The sequence below is a fragment of the Styela clava genome, chromosome 8 (genome assembly GCF_964204865.1).
Source record: "Styela clava chromosome 8, kaStyClav1.hap1.2, whole genome shotgun sequence".
NCBI lineage: Eukaryota > Metazoa > Chordata > Ascidiacea > Stolidobranchia > Styelidae > Styela > Styela clava.
The window spans coordinates 180,850-199,588 of NC_135257.1; the positions used below are offsets into that span (position 1 = coordinate 180,850).

Sequence of the window (18,739 nt, forward strand, 5' to 3'; positions counted from 1 at the left end):
AAGACAGATTGACCTGAATGTACTCATTCTAGGAGCAAGTAGGGCAAATTAATAAATGTTCCAAGATGATTAGTTTGATATTTGTTGAATTAGAAAACTCATCATGTTATTTATTTGAACTTTATTACTAATTAAGTTTACCAAATTAACAATTTTCTCTTCTCCCTGATTGTCATAAATTAAAATATCACTATGATTTTAAATTGAATAATTTATTTTTCTTTCCTTGAAATTTGAAAATTACCTATTTTTACAGAACATGTTATTTTTACAAAACAACTTGTGCCACTAATCGAATGTATTTTTTTTAGAATACCACAGAATATTTTCATGTTCGAGATTTTGTGCCATCTGCACTAGTAGATGATATTGGTCTTTCTCATTTGTCTTTCACTCTACCTCAATTACATGCAAGATTGAAAGGAACCTTGCCTTCTTCTGCCCGAGAACTTTTTTTTCGTAAAGCTAAAGAATTGCAGGATTTTGGATGTCATTTTTCCCGTGTTTATATGGTATGCATTTTCATAAAAATTTTGAATACTTGGAAAATATATCTAATGGTCAAATTCTTTTTAGTTGCTTTTACATATATATATATATACAATTTTTATGGTAATAGTTTATAGAACAGATAAGATAAATAATTTACTTCTAACTCCGCCATGGTACAAAATAATTACAATACAAAAGACAAATACACAGGGCTGAAAATCAGGAAAGTTGCCAAAACAAATAAGGTTTAAAACATTGAACATAAATGTACTACATGTGCAATCTCACTTTGTGACATAGAACATAATTGAAAAGCATGATATGATACTTTGTAATTGGGCTTTAAAAAGCTTGGGAGAAATGTCATAATACATGCCGTTGACATACAAATACAAATGATACAGTAATAGATGTGGGCAGGTACCTCTCAAAATCATAAATTAAATTGATATAGTGTAAAATGTCTGTAGTTTTAAATCCTCAAGCTCATATTGCTATTTTTCAATTCATTTTAATATTTTTACTCTCAGAGCCATAGGGATCAGCCACCTGTATGGATCTCAATTGGACCAAGAGGGTTGAATATTTTTTATTTGTTATCTTGTGGTGTCAGAAAACTAATTCATAGATATTCTTGGGAACAACTAAGTAAGGTTGCTTTTAAGGTAACATATTGGTTAAATCTTTCTCATCGAAAACTAATAAATAGTAATGAAAGTTTTTATCAAACTGTTTGAGAATTGAATTGAAATTATTTTCAAGTAGTATCCTCATCTTGTTTCTTCCAATTTTCTGTTGAGTTGGAAAATTTGGATAATGCACTTGTTGAATTTTTTCTTAAAAAATTTACGTACTTGATTTCACTACTTGTTAACATGGTGGATACATATTTTCTTGATATAAAATGCTTCTAGAGTTATATTATGTGATCACTCTTTAATATCTGCACCATTCGCTTTCAAATTACAGTAGTTATTTAGAAGAGTGTCTTTCAAAACGGCTTTTATGTTTACTTGCTTCGTGCTTCGGGTCTTGTTGACTTATCCCAAATTATACTGAATCTAAAAATTATCACCACCGCTTGATGATTTCAGCAAGCATTTGGGAAATGATCGTCATGTTGAATTAAATCTTAGCAGTCTACATGTACAGTCACATTATATATTTTAAAGGTGTATTTCAGGACTTTATTTCCATAGAAATGAAATGCACAACTTACTAGTGAAAAGTGTTGCAAATTTTTTGACTTACGATACCATTGTTCAGCCATAGTTTTAAATCATTATTCAGTCACCAAATTATAGTAAAACACACTGATTTATTTTGTATTATATTTGTGTAACCGAATTCTCCCTCATTACCCATGTTTCATGAATTTAGAAGAAAACCATTTCACTGACAACCAAGAGTGGCACAAGATTCAAGTTCTATGTGAAGACAGAACAAAAGTAATATAAGTTTCATTACAGCTAAAAATAATTTAGTTAACGCCTAACGGTATTTCTTATCTGCATTGCTAATCCAGAAATTTCCAACCAAGTTCACCTAGAGAATCTATTTCCTATTTGCTAGATCCTGAACCACACATTTGGCCGTGTCAAATTAATTAATGCATTTTACCTGCATTATGCAATTACCTGCATTTTTGTATTCTGTCACACTAATCTGATTAGATACACTTTCAGTGAGACTCTATTTTCGTGATACTTTCAGCTCACATAGTTGATCAAACTGTCTTGTTTGCTATCATAAGATTTTAAACAATATTTTCCATTATTTTATTCAACCAGTTTAAAATCACTATTTATATGCCAGAAGCAGATGATTGGTAAATGTGGAATTTTTTTGTTTTTGTTTCTTAGAGCGAATTACATTGTTCGGATCATGGGGGAAATGCATCAGTTCCATATGTTTGATGATTCATGGAATAATGACAAGTTCAACAGTATTGCATCGCCAAGCACTCAACTATCATCTGGTATTTTACCTTTCAAGCATCATCCTATTCCACATCCATGTGAGATGAGATGTAAATCAGAAGAGCTGCATATTTCTGAACAGATGGTGGATGGGAATCATACAATAAGCTCGTCTCATTCCCACTTGCAAGTATTTCCTGATATAATACCTTTCGTATTGGAAGACAATAACTCTGATATATCTAGAGATTACACTACAAAATCAAAGTGTCAACAAGTCGTGAATGATGACAAACAACCAATATATCATGAACCAGAAATCGAAGAAGTTGCATCTGAAGGTATAATTTGCTGAACGGAATATGTTGTTGCTGGAAATGTAATATTTTTATTATCAATCAGAGCAATGGCATTGTGAAAAAATTTTAATAAAAATGTAATTTTTTCAGCTGTATATATTGTTTATCATTGTGGTTTGTCAAGGTTTTTATGCACGATATGTTAATATTAAACTAACAAATAATAAAGATAATGATTGGCAATTTCTTCACTCTAATAAGTCTGTCATAAAATATACCAACAGGTTTTCAAATCTGTAAGATATAAAAACATTTTAATTTCAGTTAAAGTGGGTATAATTTGCTCTGAAGCAGATTTTTGTGAGGATATATGGATGTGTCATTCAGATTAGGTTATTTCTGTTTTCACATTAATTGGGTACTACCAAAAAACTATTTTGATAAATGTTAGCTAATTCTTTTTAGAATTTATTTCTGACAAAGAATTTGAAAATATCAAGAAAGAGGAGGATGATGACGTGTTTGATGTTAGTGATCTACCTGTTCCAATAATAAATGATATTTCTGCTGATTTCTTTGTTGATTTGGAAAAAAGGAAGGGAACATTTGGCTTTAGTGTTATGGTATCCTGTTTTTTCTTATCATTTTTTATTTGTGCTTCAGTCTCTTACATTTTATACAATCTCTCAAAATAGCTTAGTTAAATACATTCATTATTAAGTAATTAAATGAATAGATGACATAGTTACTTGATAATATGAATAGAAATAAAATTGCTTGCACATGATAGCATAATGCATATATTTGCGTAATGGAGTTTGCTGCTGTTCTTCAACCTTAATTTATAGAATAGAAATTATAGAATACAGTTTATAGAAGGGCAGTTTTGCCCATTGAATAAAATCGAGAAACAAGACTGAAAATTACAACCTATGTTTTTTCTCAACATGCTTAGTGGAGGTTAAATTTCAAGAAATAATGAGGTTACAACTAAATTTCTTCCTGTATCACTTTCTTTTTTCTCAATATTAAATGTACTGGTAAGTATATCATGAAATCAACAAGAAATATCTATTCACTGATAATGTAAATTTCATTTATCTGTGTTAGGGTGGATCTGACAAGTCCATAAATGTTATTAAAGTTCAACACATAGTGCCTGGTGGATCTGCAGAAATGAATGGAAGTTTACAAGCCGGTGATGTTATATTAGCAATCAATGATATTCAGCTGAGTAATGTCTCACATAAGGTGCGAGTTTGACCTATTTTCAAAAGTTTTTTTTTCGATTTTTATTGTTAATTGGTTATTTACATTGGCTTGGCAGGTATGACTTGTAACACAAAGCCTAACTCAAGGTGCTATAGATTTTACTGTCAAAATTAGTAAGATTCTAATCTTTTCTGAACACACTATTGTAATCTAGTATTCTAGTTCAACATTAATATACCTTTGTAACAAAATTTTTTAGGTATACTATCACACATTATTTGTACCTTATAGGAAGCCGTTGAAATATTGAGTAAAGCATCAAACAAATCAAGGCTTCATGTCAGAAGAGACCAAATGTTGAGATTGGAGAGCAACCCAGTGGTCCCAGATGAGGTTTTTTTTTTTTTATCCATAGCACCTAATGTTTCTTATCAATATGTGGGATAAATTCAACTGGTACAGAATGATATTTCGGTTGTTTTCAAACACTTTCGCTTAATTCCAGCCCTCATAAAACGTTTGTAACGAAATTGTTGCTGCTGTTATCTTATATGAATCGACTTCTATCTGTTGACTAATCCGTTAGTTGTTGTCAACTAGTTAACACTTTAGTTATATATTAGACTCCTAGAATCTAGACTCCGATAAAAAAACAATATATTAATCAGAAGTTATGCGTGTTCAATGGGGAAATCCTTTTTACAACCTTTCAAGATTTTATTGCTCCGTTTAAATAAACATACGATAAACTCAGCAATCAAAGTGTAGAAAGTATAAGATACGACAAAGTATAGAATGATACCTTAATTGAAATTGTTTCGTGTGCTTTCCCCTCCTCCTATCTTCTATTTTTTTTGGCTTAGGTTATTCTATTTAAAGGTGTTTGAGAGATTTTTCTATTTAGTGGATAAATTCTCTATCTTTATTCCTTACTTTTTCGTGGAGAAGGTCCTTTTGCGACCAATCAGGGACTAGTTCATTTCGTTTTCGATAGGAGAAATTTTGGGTGATTATTATCGGGTGATTGACAGCGTTTTGTGTGAAATGTTAAAATACCGTCTGCTCAGTGGTGGTAATTCAAATCCAACGAAGTCAAATTGTTGCTTCGTTGACTATTTTGACCACTGGTTTTCATCACAGCAACTACAAGAAGTTCAAAATGGAAATTGTGCAGTGAATGAAATCACTGAAACAGGGAATGCGGGTTTTAATACACAATCTGAGAGAATAGTGGGAAGAAACGTTGATGATGATATCAATGAACTGACTTCTCTAAGGCTTGATACAACTTATGATGAACGGGTGCGTCATTCCACATAATTTGGGCCAGCATGCATGTTCCACTTGATAATAGCATAAACAAAAACCGCACTGCCTATAGTGTATCATCTGTAGATGTGACTATTGTCTTCACATATCAGATCTGTAGATTGCTCACAAACAAATATAAGAGATAAATCATTGTAGTTGTTTCACTAACATTTACACACAATTCAATTTATCAGGTTACTGAAGTGGCCTCTGCATTTTATAATTATCAATATACTGATATTGAATCTGATATACAACATGAATATATTGGAAATGGTGCAGAAGACTTGACAATGAAGGGTGAACTTTAATTCTGTTTTTTATTGAATATCTAATCTGTGAGCTAACTATAATTCATGACATAACAAATAGTGAGTTGACTCTCACAGTCGTTACTTGTGTACAGATGATCAAATATTTGAATACATTCTAAATTGGTTATGATGCGAATAATTAAGAATATTTTCATTTTAAAATATTTCTTCAAGCATTTATTATTCTATGATAGACAAAAAAATATTTAACTTCTGACACAATAAAAATAGAAAATATTATTTAAAACAATGTTCATTTCAATTAATCTGCATAACAAATTTGATTTCCACGAATTTACATTTGTCTTGAAGAATTTCTCTCGTGGAACAAGAGCCATTTCAGAATATATTCGATATTTCATATTCGAAAAGATTATATTTTAGAATATATTCAAAATATGGAATATCACTGTTTCTAAACAGATTTGGAATATTTACCGTATTTACATATCAGAATTTTAAATTGGCTTTAGGAATCATGTAAAGAAATGAAAAGCACAGCAATGAAAGTTTTATAAAACACAAACAAAATCATTTTCTCCATAAATCATTTCTAGTATTGGTGAAGTATATCGATGGTTTTCATATTTACTATGGTTGGAACGGAAACCTTGAGTGACGAGAATTTTATTGCGGATCTGTGTGCAATTATATCTTTGAAACAAATGTTCCCCAAATCTTATTTCGGAAAGAAGAGGAGATAGGCCTAATAGTGACTGATATAGATGAAGTATTCACGCATGGCGTGTTATGCTCATTTAAAAATATCGAATTATTGGTGATGGTCATACCAACCAATGAGAAGTTCATGTGTTTCTAGAGAAGCACTCCAAACATTAAAATTCATTGATATCTGTCTGGTGATAAATTTATTTATCAGCGAAGGCAACCATTACCTTGCATGTAAATGCTCGAAGATTATGAATTTGTTAATTTTCTCTCCAGATGAATTACATTTGAATTTATTGCATCATGGAGAGGATATGAGTAGGGGTGAAGGTGATGGTGTCAGCAATTTATCAACCCATGATCGTCAAAATACTACAGGAAGTTTATCACAAAGTGGAAGGTATATAAGTATATCTTTTTTATATCCTCAACTTATTGTTTAACAGTACCAATAATCGTCTGTTTTTATGAAGCCCAATGTAAAAGTTCATTCATGATGTATATTTTACTTTCTGGCCATGCTGGGTGTAAACTCTTTTCTGAGTTTGATCATCTAGATTAGATTTGAAAATATGGTTTCTTATTATTACGTTCGTCATTCTTAAGTATTCTCTTTTAGGAGAACTTAGCATAATAATATAGATATAGTAAAAAAGAATCCTCATTTATATATAAATATTATTATACAGATTTTCTGACATTTCTTCACATGTTTCGAGGGATGTGATACCGGAAGGTTAGTGTAGTCATTGATAAATATGAAATAGCGAATTTCATGTCAAGAATTAAGAATGAAACTGTTCATACTCTTATCAAACTCTTCCTTCTGGCAAAGAGACAGAGATTCATTCCGACTATTAAAACTTTATTTATGTTGACATTATTTTATTTTGCAATACCCAACATGATAGATTTTATTTTCTGGTATAGCCATTGTCTTTATCTATGATAAGTTACTCTTATTCTTATTAGCTTATCCTTTTCTATACCAACAGATTGCGAATTTAATTTATTCTGGTTAAAATTTTGTTCTTTATGTTCATATAACTTCATAAATGCTTTTATGTAACAGTTAATTTTCTACGTATTTTTTGTCTTTTCATTTTTGAATGTCTCATTTTAGCAACGACAGTGGCTATTGCAGATTTCGAAGAATTCAGGAGACGTTTATCAAGTTTAAAAACTGCAAATGAATCGAGGTATCTTTGCTTAGTTTTTTTACATCAAGCGTTTCTTGGTTTTGAACTTCTGTCAAGATATTTGCAAGCAATTAATATTTGATTTTTGCTGCAATTCAGGCAACCATACAAGTTATATATTGTATACAAACAAGTAGATGGTGTCCTTTTAGCACTACCATATACTTAAAGGCTTGATTATTCACCCCTTCACTTTAGATTTGCTCCTGACATTGGTATAAATCTATTTGTTGACACAAAGGTGATGTAAATATAAAAAGCAATGCAAACTAAATATAATATTCACTTAATTATAGTAAATCATTTTAATAAATGATGTGTGCATGGATGGAAAATAAGTCAAGTCAACAATGTTGGAAAATTGACAAAATCATGCACAATTAATCAGAGGCCAAGTGCATAACTAGTGTTTCTATTGCTGCATGTTATGTCAACCCGGGAGATTTTTATCCCTGATGAAAAAAAGCAGTTTAGATGGCTTAATGATACAGTTAAAATATGGCCTGTTGGAGGCTACGAAGTAGGGTGTGGAAGTAACAAAGTAATTGTTCGAGATGTATTAAAGTAGGTTGTTGATAAGGCCATCACTGGCTGAGAATAACATTAACCACCCTTCGAACAAAAGGAATCCAGAAATTTTTGTCAATACCTTAATCATAGTCTACAGAATTTTAAGCATACGAATCAGCACATGGTAATCAGAGGTGCAATTAGCATGCGAACCCCCAACACTTGGCGCAGTGCATCAACTGGCGTGTCAGTTATTGCAGTCATTACCTAAGAATGCGTGAACTGTTTTTACCTCTACCCACTGTTCTATCTAGAGACTCAGTGTATCAAGTATCCATGTCTGGCATTACACTTTTAAGCTGATTTTATTTAATTTTTAGCAATAATTCTGGAGACAACGAATCATGGTCTACTGTTCATGAGTGAAGATAAAGTTGCTGGATGTGTAGCAATATTAACAGTTTACATTTTCTTACATTTTTGGAAATCTGATTCATTTTTTTACTGGCATATAAGTAGTTGAAGGTGACACCAGGGATTAGTATCATCAAGCCTACATGGTTGTCACATACTAGTCCGGGAAGATATCTTGGCATGTCTGCCCCAGTTGAGATTCTCTGACTGACTTTGTTTTAAGAAAATGGCGATTGTATTTAAATTTGTTTTCAAATTTTTCCTATTGGAAGATTAAAAAAGTGAATAAATTAGAGAAATCTTTTCTTTATTTTGTGCAGCCTTTCGCAGGTGTTCGCATCTATTCCCTGAGTATTTTCCTGGAAACCAGCCATGTCCAGCATTCATACTCGTCTCTTTGTTAAACCGAAAGTATACAGGAATTCGAAACTTGACCTCAAACTATTTTGTAATTCTTGACTATGGCTCGCCTAATTTAATTCGGCAAAATTTTGTATTAGCAGGTACCTGTCCATTTTCTTGTTCAATTTATTATTTTTTGTATTGAATTATATGTATATTGTTTCAAAGCAGTTGTTCGTAACCTTTATGAACCTGACAAACCCCTACGTTATTCTGCAAGCTATCGTCGAACCCCAACGTTTTGAACAGCTAAAACAAGGGGCACAACATGTACTTTATATGGGGGAGCTAGTTTTGTGCAAGTATATACAAAATGCAACGGTCTTCATTTGATAGAGAGTGAATTTGTTCCGTTATTGTTGAGCTTATTGGTTGAGTTTTCAGGTTTAAATTTCAAGGGACACCATTATAAAAGGAATATCAGCCACCGATCAGTCCGAATCACCAGTCATCAGACACGCCGCCTCTTTCTTGATTGAAATATTTCATAAGCAAAAAACTTAGATATCAATACACTGACGGAATACCTACTGTGTACCACAATAGCTTAGGGCACAGCTGACCTAGAAGAAAGATGACCATAACAGTGCTTCGTGCCCGTGGTACCCCAAGGGGGCTATAGAACATTTAGGGCCACAAATAAGCACAAGTTCTTCGTTGTTTCATTATCTGAAAAGGATACTTCCAGTCATAGGGTGGTTCGCTTTTTTGTGCACAAATTTGTCAACCTCATAAATACCTCTGCTGTACATTTTCTTCAAAACTAGATAGTTCATGTCCAATTTATCTGCTGTGCCGTTTACTCTTACTTTAGAGTCTGAAGAATATCTCTTATGTATTGATATGCACCAAAAAATGTAGAAAATAATTGAAGTATAGTATTGCTGAATATAATAATGAGTTCAGAATCGGTTTTCGGTCTGAATACATCAATCGTGATTTTATTGCAAGAGCGTCTGGATATTTAATGTCATTCAACGAATGCGCATTCTGTCACTGACATCGGTAATTAGTGACCATCGCTGAATTTATAACATTTCTGGTCGTGTTGAGTACACTCTCTGATTTTACACCCGTATCACGTCGTCCGGAGCTGGTAGCTCCTGATCGTAGTTGATACTATTTTTCTTCATGATGTATATCTCAAAGTAGAAGTTGAACACTGGAATTTTTGTCACATAAATGGACATTTAATAACGGAATCGGTTTTACTTTTATACCTCCGCATTCACAGCATGCAAAGCAATTTTGGCGGTTCACGAGAGCTCTATAAATTGTGCCTGTTGAGTTTGGGAAACCCTGGTCTAAGGTAAACGGACTTTACTAATGGAATGGCTAGAATATCAGACGTAAAAGGTTCTAATTACTGACACCTACGTCTCGTGCAGTGATTTCCCTACACCCCCTAATCCTTATCTGAAGTCATAATTCCAGAAAACCATTCGTCGCGTGAGTGCAAGCTTCGATGCAATGATCGTTTCCGTCCACATCGAGGAATACCTCGTTTTTATTTCAGCAACAATAGCGCAGATGCCCCGAGGCCTGGTAACTACAAAAGTTACCATCAATGTTAAAAATGTCGAGGCAGAGACGTTGTCAGAAAACAAGCACAAACACAATGTAATTGAGAAGTTTTAAATATGAAGCTTTGCAGCCGATTAGCTTATATATAAGATGAACGAAAATGAAAACTAAGATATTATGCTGCGCAAAATGTACACGGAATGAATTGCAGACCTCATAGGAGGTAACGGATAGGCAAGTCGCAATGTCTTTACGCCGTTAACGGCATATCTCCATTACCGACTACAGTAAAAATGTGGATTATTGTAAGTCTTAAAATCCAAAACTAGCAAATTCATGGCACATTGATCTATTGCAATAATTTTACTTGGGGCAAGCACAAGCCTTTAAGATGTAGGCCTACAGCGGGGTATTTATTCTTACATTCGAATTGGTGTTGAGGAGCAATTTATCAATAGTTGTCGTATTGGAATAGTCATTTGTTCATTCTTTAGCAATTCTACAAAAGTATGTATGCATATATATATATATATATGATACGCGTAAAATTAAATTTGATATGTATAAGAGAAATCGAGTCCAATTATTTGGCTGCTGTTCGACGTTACTGATTTGGAGGAAGTTTTAGTAATATTTGATTATATATTCACTGGACTTAATTCGTTAGTATGCTGATGCAATTCAGCGTAGATTATTGGACACGAAATGTACGGTTCCATTACATTTGAACCCACGTACATCTGAACCCACGACAATTGCACCTGCATACTATTGCACCTATGGAAATTTTGTTTGTTTTACGGATATTTGAACCCATACTAACCCATGGGTTTTAGCACCCGCATATATATAGATTGAACCCGCGAATATACACATGGGTTCAAATGTACGTGGGTTCAAATGTGCGGGGGTTCAAATGTACGATCACCGAAATGTACATATGGATCGTTTTGTGTTTATTGGACACGAAATGTACGTATAAATCGCTTTGCTATTATGTTGTTGTTAGAATTATTTTTCATGTTCTTGTTGTTATAGAAAAATCGCCTTCCTTATTCACTACAGGGCCAGTTGCTTTGAAATTTTCAGTGGTTATAAAGATCGTTTCGCTAGAAGACTATTACTTTTATGAAATACCAATTGCAGTTGTGCCTCGTTTTCGTAGTTTTACGTGTTATTTGTCAGTTTTTAGTTCTGTTCCCAAAAAATAGTTTTATGACTGAATTGTCATTATGCCTTCCGAGAAGTTTTAGTTTGGTTGCAGTAATCAATATTCAGTCTCGCGATGGATGTGATTAACTAGGCTAAAATTAGCGGAAGGCGGACAACTCAGACTGTAGGGAAGACTAGTGAGTTGTCCGTCATTTCGCATTTTTTACGGCGACGTTTTAAGACTAGGAGTGTAATTGCGATCTTTTCAGGACTCCAATGGCAAGAAATAAACATAAATAGGGTTGGATTTTATTAAAAATGATGCATTCAAACATGTAAACCAGTTTATAATTACCAACACTTCAAAATAATCTCACATAAAATAAAAAAATTTCAATAGTGAAATATATGCAAGGAGAATTTTCTGAGATACATATATCGTAAGGTTCAGTTGAAACATGTACGTTTACCACACACTAAAGCAGCACCATAATATAACGTATATATATATTAAAATGTGAAATATTGCCTAATATTTCTCTCTTTTTTTGATGTTTTCAAACTTTTTTATGTAAATGTCAGCTTGGCTGTATTGTGTCGGATGTACATTTTAGTTATGCAATTCAATAATCCATTTTATTTTAAAACCCTTCATCATGCTTAAGTGAAAATTGTCATGATGGCAACTGAAACTACAACTTTTAATAAGAGAAGACATTTGTGTGGCCCACTAAATCAACTGATGGCTCTAAATCAGCATATTGTAAACTGTGCGAATTGACTATTGTACCAAGGGTTTCAAATCATGTGGCTTTTGTACTTGGTAAAATTGGTGACCTTTTCTGGAATTGTTAACTTTTTTCGATCACTGGAATCTGGAAACCTGGCATTGTTGCCGGTAACCTGGTACAGGTACTGGCGAGTTGCCGTATATAATTTTCGGGAACTTGATGGTAAAAATTTCGTTTTGATCTTCATGTCCAAAAATTTGATCGTCAAAGCATTTATATACATACGTAATTGAAAATAAAGTCAACATGTCAACCACAAGCAAGTTACCGATCCCTTTATAGCGCGGAAAGAGTACTGATGGAAAGGTTGTGGGTGGAGACACAAGCGAGGACATGGTCGGAAGCTGGTTTATTATGCAGAATTCCGAACAGATCAAACCCCGTCGTGGTAGCACCCCTCAATAGTGAATTTATCATTTAAGGGCGTTTCATTTAGTTGTAAAGGATTAGTATGTATTCAAGCGATAAATGCCTACGAGCACGACGAAGGGAATGACTTTCATTGTATTTGTAGTCAGAAATTTACACAAATATATTGGGGTGTGTTCAAGTAATTTGAGATCGTATAATTTTGGTAGTGCATACACAAAATGATTGCATTATGTCATATTATAATACAGTATATATAATAACATGATCTATCTGCATGTTGTCCTGTAGTTGTGTTGATGCCTCCATTTTTAAAGTAGAAATTGATATTTTAGAAGGCATGCAGTCAGTCGGATTTCCGAATAGCCATGCACGATAGGTCAATAACTCCTATTCAAATGGAAATAAACTTCCTCGGTCCGGAAATAAAACCCACTTTATCCTGGCGTTCCACAAGTGCTAACAACTTTTCTATACATTCACGTCATGAATAGTAATACTGTTGACTAGGTATTTACCTAATAATGATTATGTTGTCAACATTTTGAATATTTTTGAAGCACGTCTGGTATCAAAAATTATTATAATGCATGCCAGTTATTTTTTACCTAATTTTCTTGAAATATTGAAACACAATTCAGTTTCGTTGCTCAATATACTAATTGCAATGAGCACTATTGGAGTAGAACAAATATTTTCCAAAGTCATCTTTCTCTGCCCATGTGGAAACTTGGGTAAGATATGTATATATAAGATATGATCTAGTTGTAAGTTTATGTAACGTATACTTATGAAATTGAAGCGTGCTCTATCATAATAACTCTAACTCTATTCATAATAAAAGTAGAAACATAGAAAGTTAATATATATTATTTCTTTTTGCTCGTTGGATGAAATTCCGGTTAAACATGTAACACAATATGCCACTTTATTATCTTCTACAACATTTTTAGATAATCGAATATATGGATTGGTGTATCTTGTTGTGCCGGCTGTTGTTTTATTAATTCTCGGCTATGCACTCAATTCTTCAACATGGAGATTGTTTACAGGTTAGTGGACCTTCATATTCCCCCAAATATATTAGCTTTAACTAGCTTATCGTTCATCATGTAAATTATTTCGCATAGTTTGGCAACCAACCATTACCGGATTTACTTTCTATTCTACACAGTTACGTAAGTATAAATTGTACAAGTCACGTTTTAAGAAACGTAGCTTCTCTATCCCGATATCTTTACATTTTATGCCTTATTTGGCACACTTATATAGATATAATAGGACGCTAAACTTTAACAAAGTTAGCATGTCGCAATCAGTCTCAATAGAAAACTGATTCATTGTATATAATTTGTCTTGCAGGAATTTGCAAAAGAAGCACAAACAGTTTCGGAAAGATGGGATGCTACATTACTTTCCAAATTCTGATGCGCGTGAGTTACCATTATGAAGGTAACATTAAGTTACCATTAACCAAAGAAACATCCCAATGTCTAATTATTGTTCATACCTGTAGGTCAGATATGGACATATTAATTTACTTCGTTTTGGTAACCTACTTATTTTATCATCGTGCGATTTTGCGATAAAAACGATATTGCCCCTAATGCTAAATACATTTGATCTCACACTAGCCATAATAAGGCTACAGACGTCCTGATATTTTGTCGTAAACATAGTATATTCTAGACTAGGGTTGCCATACCGTCCGGAAAATTCCCTACATGTCCGGAATTTAGGGTTAAATTTTTGAGTCCGGGAAGAATTTAAAAAAATGCTCAAATGTCCGGAATTTTACTGTATTTGCAATCGTACTGTGCACACTGCTAATACTACGAGGTTGTGTGGAATTATGATGTAACAGAACGTTTTCCTTATCAATGATGTTTACCACTTAGAACTTTCTGATTATTATTCGCAGACTGTTTTACCCGTTTTGTTGAGCAGCAGCTAGTTCCTTGTAAGTTAGCTGAATACAGAAGTTTTATACCACAAAGCTTTACTTGTGAATTTTTCTATTTGAATAAGAATCTAATCAGGAATTCGAGATCGAAAGTGCTAGTCCCTGACGCCTTTTGGTTCAGTTAGTCTGGTGGTGAATTACTCTGTTTTTTAGAGTATGCATCTTTAGTCGGGTTTTATTTATTGTTAATAAAAAAAAGATATTATTTCAGATGGCTAATTCTAAACGAAAGTACACATTCACTAACGAGATGCAAGAAAAACATCCATGTTTTGAAAAAAGGCTGGAATGATTATGAGGCAGAATGCTTGGTTTGCAAATCAGGAACCTATATATATATCTGTCATGCACAATGGTAATGGTGATTTAAACACACATCTGCAAAGAGGGACTGTTGTATCAACGAAAATGACAAATTATTTTGTTACAGCAGGAAGCAAATGCGAAGATGAAATCACTGCCGCAGAAGGCACTCTTGCATTTCACGCTGTTAAGCATCGTTTTATCTTTTTGTCCGTGGACTGTACATCTGTTTTACTTAAAAAGATTTTCCCTTATTCTAATGTAGCGAAGAAGTTTAGTAGTGGCCGCACAAAGACAAAAAAAAAGGTTACTAGCGTACTTAAAAGTTTTGAAGAAAACGATATCGCTTATTTTGGCATTGCAACAGATGGCAGCAATCACAATGAGGAAAGATGGTTTGCAATCAAGATTGATTGAGTTCACAAACAAGGCAAACGAGACTGCCGACACAATTGCCACCTATGTAAAAGACACCTTAGAAAAAATGATGCTTTTGTAAAAATGTGTGGCATTTACAGGAGACAACTGCAAATGCCCTATTGAAGAGAATTGGATCTCCAGAAAAAGATGCATGGTCAGAAGAGTAAATTAGTAGTGACTTGACTTACAAGCGTGTCGGTAATTTGTTTTGAGCATGTAATTGCTGTTCTTCCTTTTCGGCACAACCTAATTCTCATTATTATATTCCACTCTAAAGTTGAGATTTATTTAGAGCTATATTAAGAGAGTGCTTACCCGCCTGGTGTGAGATTCTGCTTGTGATCGAAGACAATACTTTTCATTTCAATAGCTGGCGCTTTAGAATGAGTATCGCACAGGGTTTGCAGCCTTATCATTTCGGTAGAGCATATATATGGTCTCATGAAATTACGGTGCTCCTGAAGTATGTGGACCAAGATGGCGCACAACCTGAACATAGTATAGGTTGTGTGCCATCTTGGTGCACATACTTCGGTAGCGCCGAAAATACTCATGCACTGTCCGGGATTTTGCTTTTCAAATATGGTAACCCTATTCTAGACGCTACATACATGCTCCCATAATGATTTTTGTTGAAGTCTGAACAATTGTGTGTTTTTATGCAAGCCTATGTTTTACGGATTGTTATTTCGTCATTATTGTAAGACTAATGAAAAGTGAATCAAAGGGAGGATTATCGCGCCAAATGCTCTTAAATTATGAGTATATATATCTCTCATTGCTTTTTATTAGTGATTGAGATTTATATTTAAATCATTGCAGTCTTTGGTTGCTCCAGTTTCATGGATTTGTATTGCTCTTCTTGACGGCAAGTACTACGCATGCGCGATGACGTCACAACCTTATGATCAATCGTGTATTGAGGTTTATACAGGGAGAACGAGTAAGTGAATTCATTGTTTCTATCGGGGAATTAGTATGTTGGTATATTTTCAGAAAATACCTCACTTTTCGGAATACCATAAACAGGTATTTTTCTAATCGTGACCGGGAATCAGAATCCGTCTACGTGTGATCTCTGAATAAGTTCAGAATATATATATCGCGTGATCTCCAACAAGTTGAGACAAAGTGAATACTACTCTACTAAACCTACGGAGCAGAAATATCCCAAACAAGATTATTGTACCCTTTTAGAGTCGTTGTATAAGATTACACAAATTACAATTATTAGTTGAGTTTGCTTTCATTCAGTAAAATATTCGATCGAATATCACAATTCAGTAGCTCAGTCTCAAGTCATCGGATGGTTGGCTACAGGAATCAGTTTTGTTGTCGGAACTATACTTTTCTCGACTTTCAGGTACTTTACGTATAATATATATGATAAAACAGTATGAAAACACCCGCATTGCTATAATAGTAGTGATGAACCAATCTTTTATCCATGTATATTGTATTGTGGTAATATATTCATTCGTCGTGCGAATCTTACCTGATTAGGAATTAGAGGCATGAAATTTACCTTAGGCCCACGGTGACTCTGGCACGGAAAACTGTATTACGTTTTTGGGCAACTGGCAACTGAGTTTGCGTGCTTGATGAAAATGAATAGCACATACCGGTATATATATATTTATGCACGTAATATTAAATTGACGATTTTGTTTGTGACTTATAGCGTAGCAGGTACCTCAATTATATAATGTAAGTAATGCTTTAATATTTCAACTCTAGATGTTGTTCTCCTCTAACTCATTGGCAGAGACAATATTTGTTATTGACGAAAAGTATTGAAAGGACGGTGTTCGAAGAGAAGGCAAAAGAGATGGTATGGTGCATTATTTTAGAGTGGAGGCATTTGTTATTGCCCGTATATGTGACATTGTATGTTTCGAATATTTCACACAATAATTTTTTTGTCATGGAGGATGATAAACTACACCACATACTGATGCTACTCCATCAGACCATCGCTTAAAAGGTAGTAAGAATAGACTAGTAATTGCGGAGTCAAAAATATTGAAACAACACGTATACTTAACGCAAAATATATGTAAAGCAAAGTCCTTAATACTTTTTGTTTAGATTCGGGTTGACGCAATTAGCAACATTGATTTTTTATTGAAACAGAGCAGGAGTAAAAATGACTGGGACCAAATCACAGAGATGTATTTTGTAAAAGAAATGAGACCTGGTACCAAGATAAAGTACAGGTATGCTAGCTGTATACTGGACTATCCAATTCTGATTATAACTAAAAAAGAGACTCAAAATCAAGCTGATCTCTGTCATTCTGTCCTGCCTGAAAATATTGTTGTTATATATATGTCGGCACTTGACAAGCAATTGTAAAGTAGTTATTTTGTATTCACATTTACTTTGTATTATAGTGCACTACAAAACTGGGTTTCGGAATCACTGAAAAACGAAGGAGAAGAGGTCGCGAATAACACGTCACTATAAAACAAAAACGTCGATTGACACAGCATGCATACTTCATGAAAATAATATCATCCAATAAAAATCTATTTCTGGCAATAATATACTCAATCTAAACATATAAAGTTCATATTCCAACATTGCTTCTGTGCTCTCCCCTCTTGCGCAGCATTTTTTAACTCACTGTAATGCTGGATCCGTTTGATTTTCATATCCAGGGTCGCAAGTATTAGTGACTAATGTCTACATATTTAGAGAAAAATCAGACGAGACTATTTTGACTGGCACAGGAATTATTCACACGCCTGTAATCATATTTGGTGAATTGGTGTATTTCATTTTTTTTAATTACTCCAGAACCACCTAATTTATGATGTCTCGAATACATGTGTTCTTTCCTGTTAAAATTTGGGGCATCTGACAATTGAATTCCTTTAACATTGATTGTTAATAACGACATAAATTTCATTGAGAATAGTAGGCCTATATGGCAGTTGTTGCCTTTTTGCATGTCACCAGACCCGATTTTCGGAAAATTTGAAAAATTATATACATACTCATTTATTGATCAGCTCATCTTTCCAAGAAGTCAACTTGTAATTCAAAATTAATATTAATTCGAAATTACAAATCTTGGCACATTATTTTAAATGTCCTGTTTCATCCCATCATCAATAGAATTCCGTGTTTGCTATCTAGTTTGCTGAATCTTGTGTTTCGAAAATCGTAGACTAATTTTGCATTGGTATTGAAATCGCACATAAATTTGAATCCATCAATATTTGGAAAAACGAATAATGTTGTGAACAATGTAAAATATACCATTCTTAGAAGTATTTACGAAGACTATTAATAATATATATACTGCAAATGATGACGTCATCATTGAATTCTGTAACGCTGTTCGGGAACAACATCATGAAAAAAAGGTGATGAGTGAATTTCTTGAAACCCCCATTACTGCAATGAAACTACTAATATTGAACACTAACATTGATCAACTTTACAACGAAATGGACTGTAAGTTCTCTGAG

General features: G+C 33.5%; 2 protein-coding genes across 6 annotated transcripts in view; both read left to right on the top strand.

The window, feature by feature from the left end:
• The window catches only part of LOC120346232 (FERM and PDZ domain-containing protein 2-like), a 136,603-nt gene extending 127,692 nt beyond the window's left edge, over positions 1 to 8,911 (top strand). For all 4 annotated transcript variants that reach the window (XM_078114908.1, XM_078114907.1, XM_078114909.1 and 1 more), the window contains 13 exons: positions 312 to 512; positions 1,023 to 1,157; positions 1,873 to 1,940; positions 2,355 to 2,752; positions 3,176 to 3,333; positions 3,821 to 3,961; positions 4,214 to 4,315; positions 5,063 to 5,224; positions 5,428 to 5,533; positions 6,493 to 6,616; positions 6,906 to 6,952; positions 7,340 to 7,415; positions 8,306 to 8,911. In XM_078114908.1, coding sequence (XP_077971034.1) covers positions 312 to 512; positions 1,023 to 1,157; positions 1,873 to 1,940; positions 2,355 to 2,752; positions 3,176 to 3,333; positions 3,821 to 3,961; positions 4,214 to 4,315; positions 5,063 to 5,224; positions 5,428 to 5,533; positions 6,493 to 6,616; positions 6,906 to 6,952; positions 7,340 to 7,415; positions 8,306 to 8,351 — 1,764 coding nt within the window. In that variant the 3' untranslated portion in view covers positions 8,352 to 8,911. The remainder of the gene's footprint in view (positions 1 to 311; positions 513 to 1,022; positions 1,158 to 1,872; positions 1,941 to 2,354; positions 2,753 to 3,175; positions 3,334 to 3,820; positions 3,962 to 4,213; positions 4,316 to 5,062; positions 5,225 to 5,427; positions 5,534 to 6,492; positions 6,617 to 6,905; positions 6,953 to 7,339; positions 7,416 to 8,305) is intronic.
• Positions 8,912 to 10,853: 1,942 nt separating this feature from the next.
• Positions 10,854 to 18,537, top strand: LOC120346233 (calcium homeostasis modulator protein 6-like). Of its 2 annotated transcripts, none has more exons than XM_039415940.2 (8): positions 10,854 to 13,311; positions 13,531 to 13,629; positions 13,940 to 14,010; positions 16,086 to 16,206; positions 16,518 to 16,626; positions 17,001 to 17,094; positions 17,397 to 17,479; positions 17,657 to 18,537. In XM_039415940.2, the coding sequence occupies exons 1-8, from the start codon at positions 13,164 to 13,166 to the stop codon at positions 17,727 to 17,729; spliced, it is 798 nt and encodes a 265-aa protein (XP_039271874.2). In that variant the 5' UTR covers positions 10,854 to 13,163; the 3' UTR covers positions 17,730 to 18,537. The 2 variants fall into 2 exon arrangements, with proteins under 2 accessions (XP_039271874.2, XP_077971746.1); XM_078115620.1 differs by having other exon boundaries at positions 10,858 to 13,311; positions 17,352 to 17,479; positions 17,657 to 18,493.
• Positions 18,538 to 18,739: the final 202 nt, after the last annotated feature.

Coding starts and splice junctions, on each gene's coding strand:
- LOC120346233 (XM_078115620.1), top strand. CDS start 13,164: ATGCATGCCAGTTATTTTTTACCTAATTTTCTTGAAATATTGAAACAC. Junction 16,627..17,000: donor ATACTTTTCTCGACTTTCAG/GTACTTTACGTA, acceptor TTTCAACTCTAG/ATGTTGTTCTCCTCTAACTC. Junction 17,480..17,656: donor GGTACCAAGATAAAGTACAG/GTATGCTAGCTG, acceptor TTTGTATTATAG/TGCACTACAAAACTGGGTTT.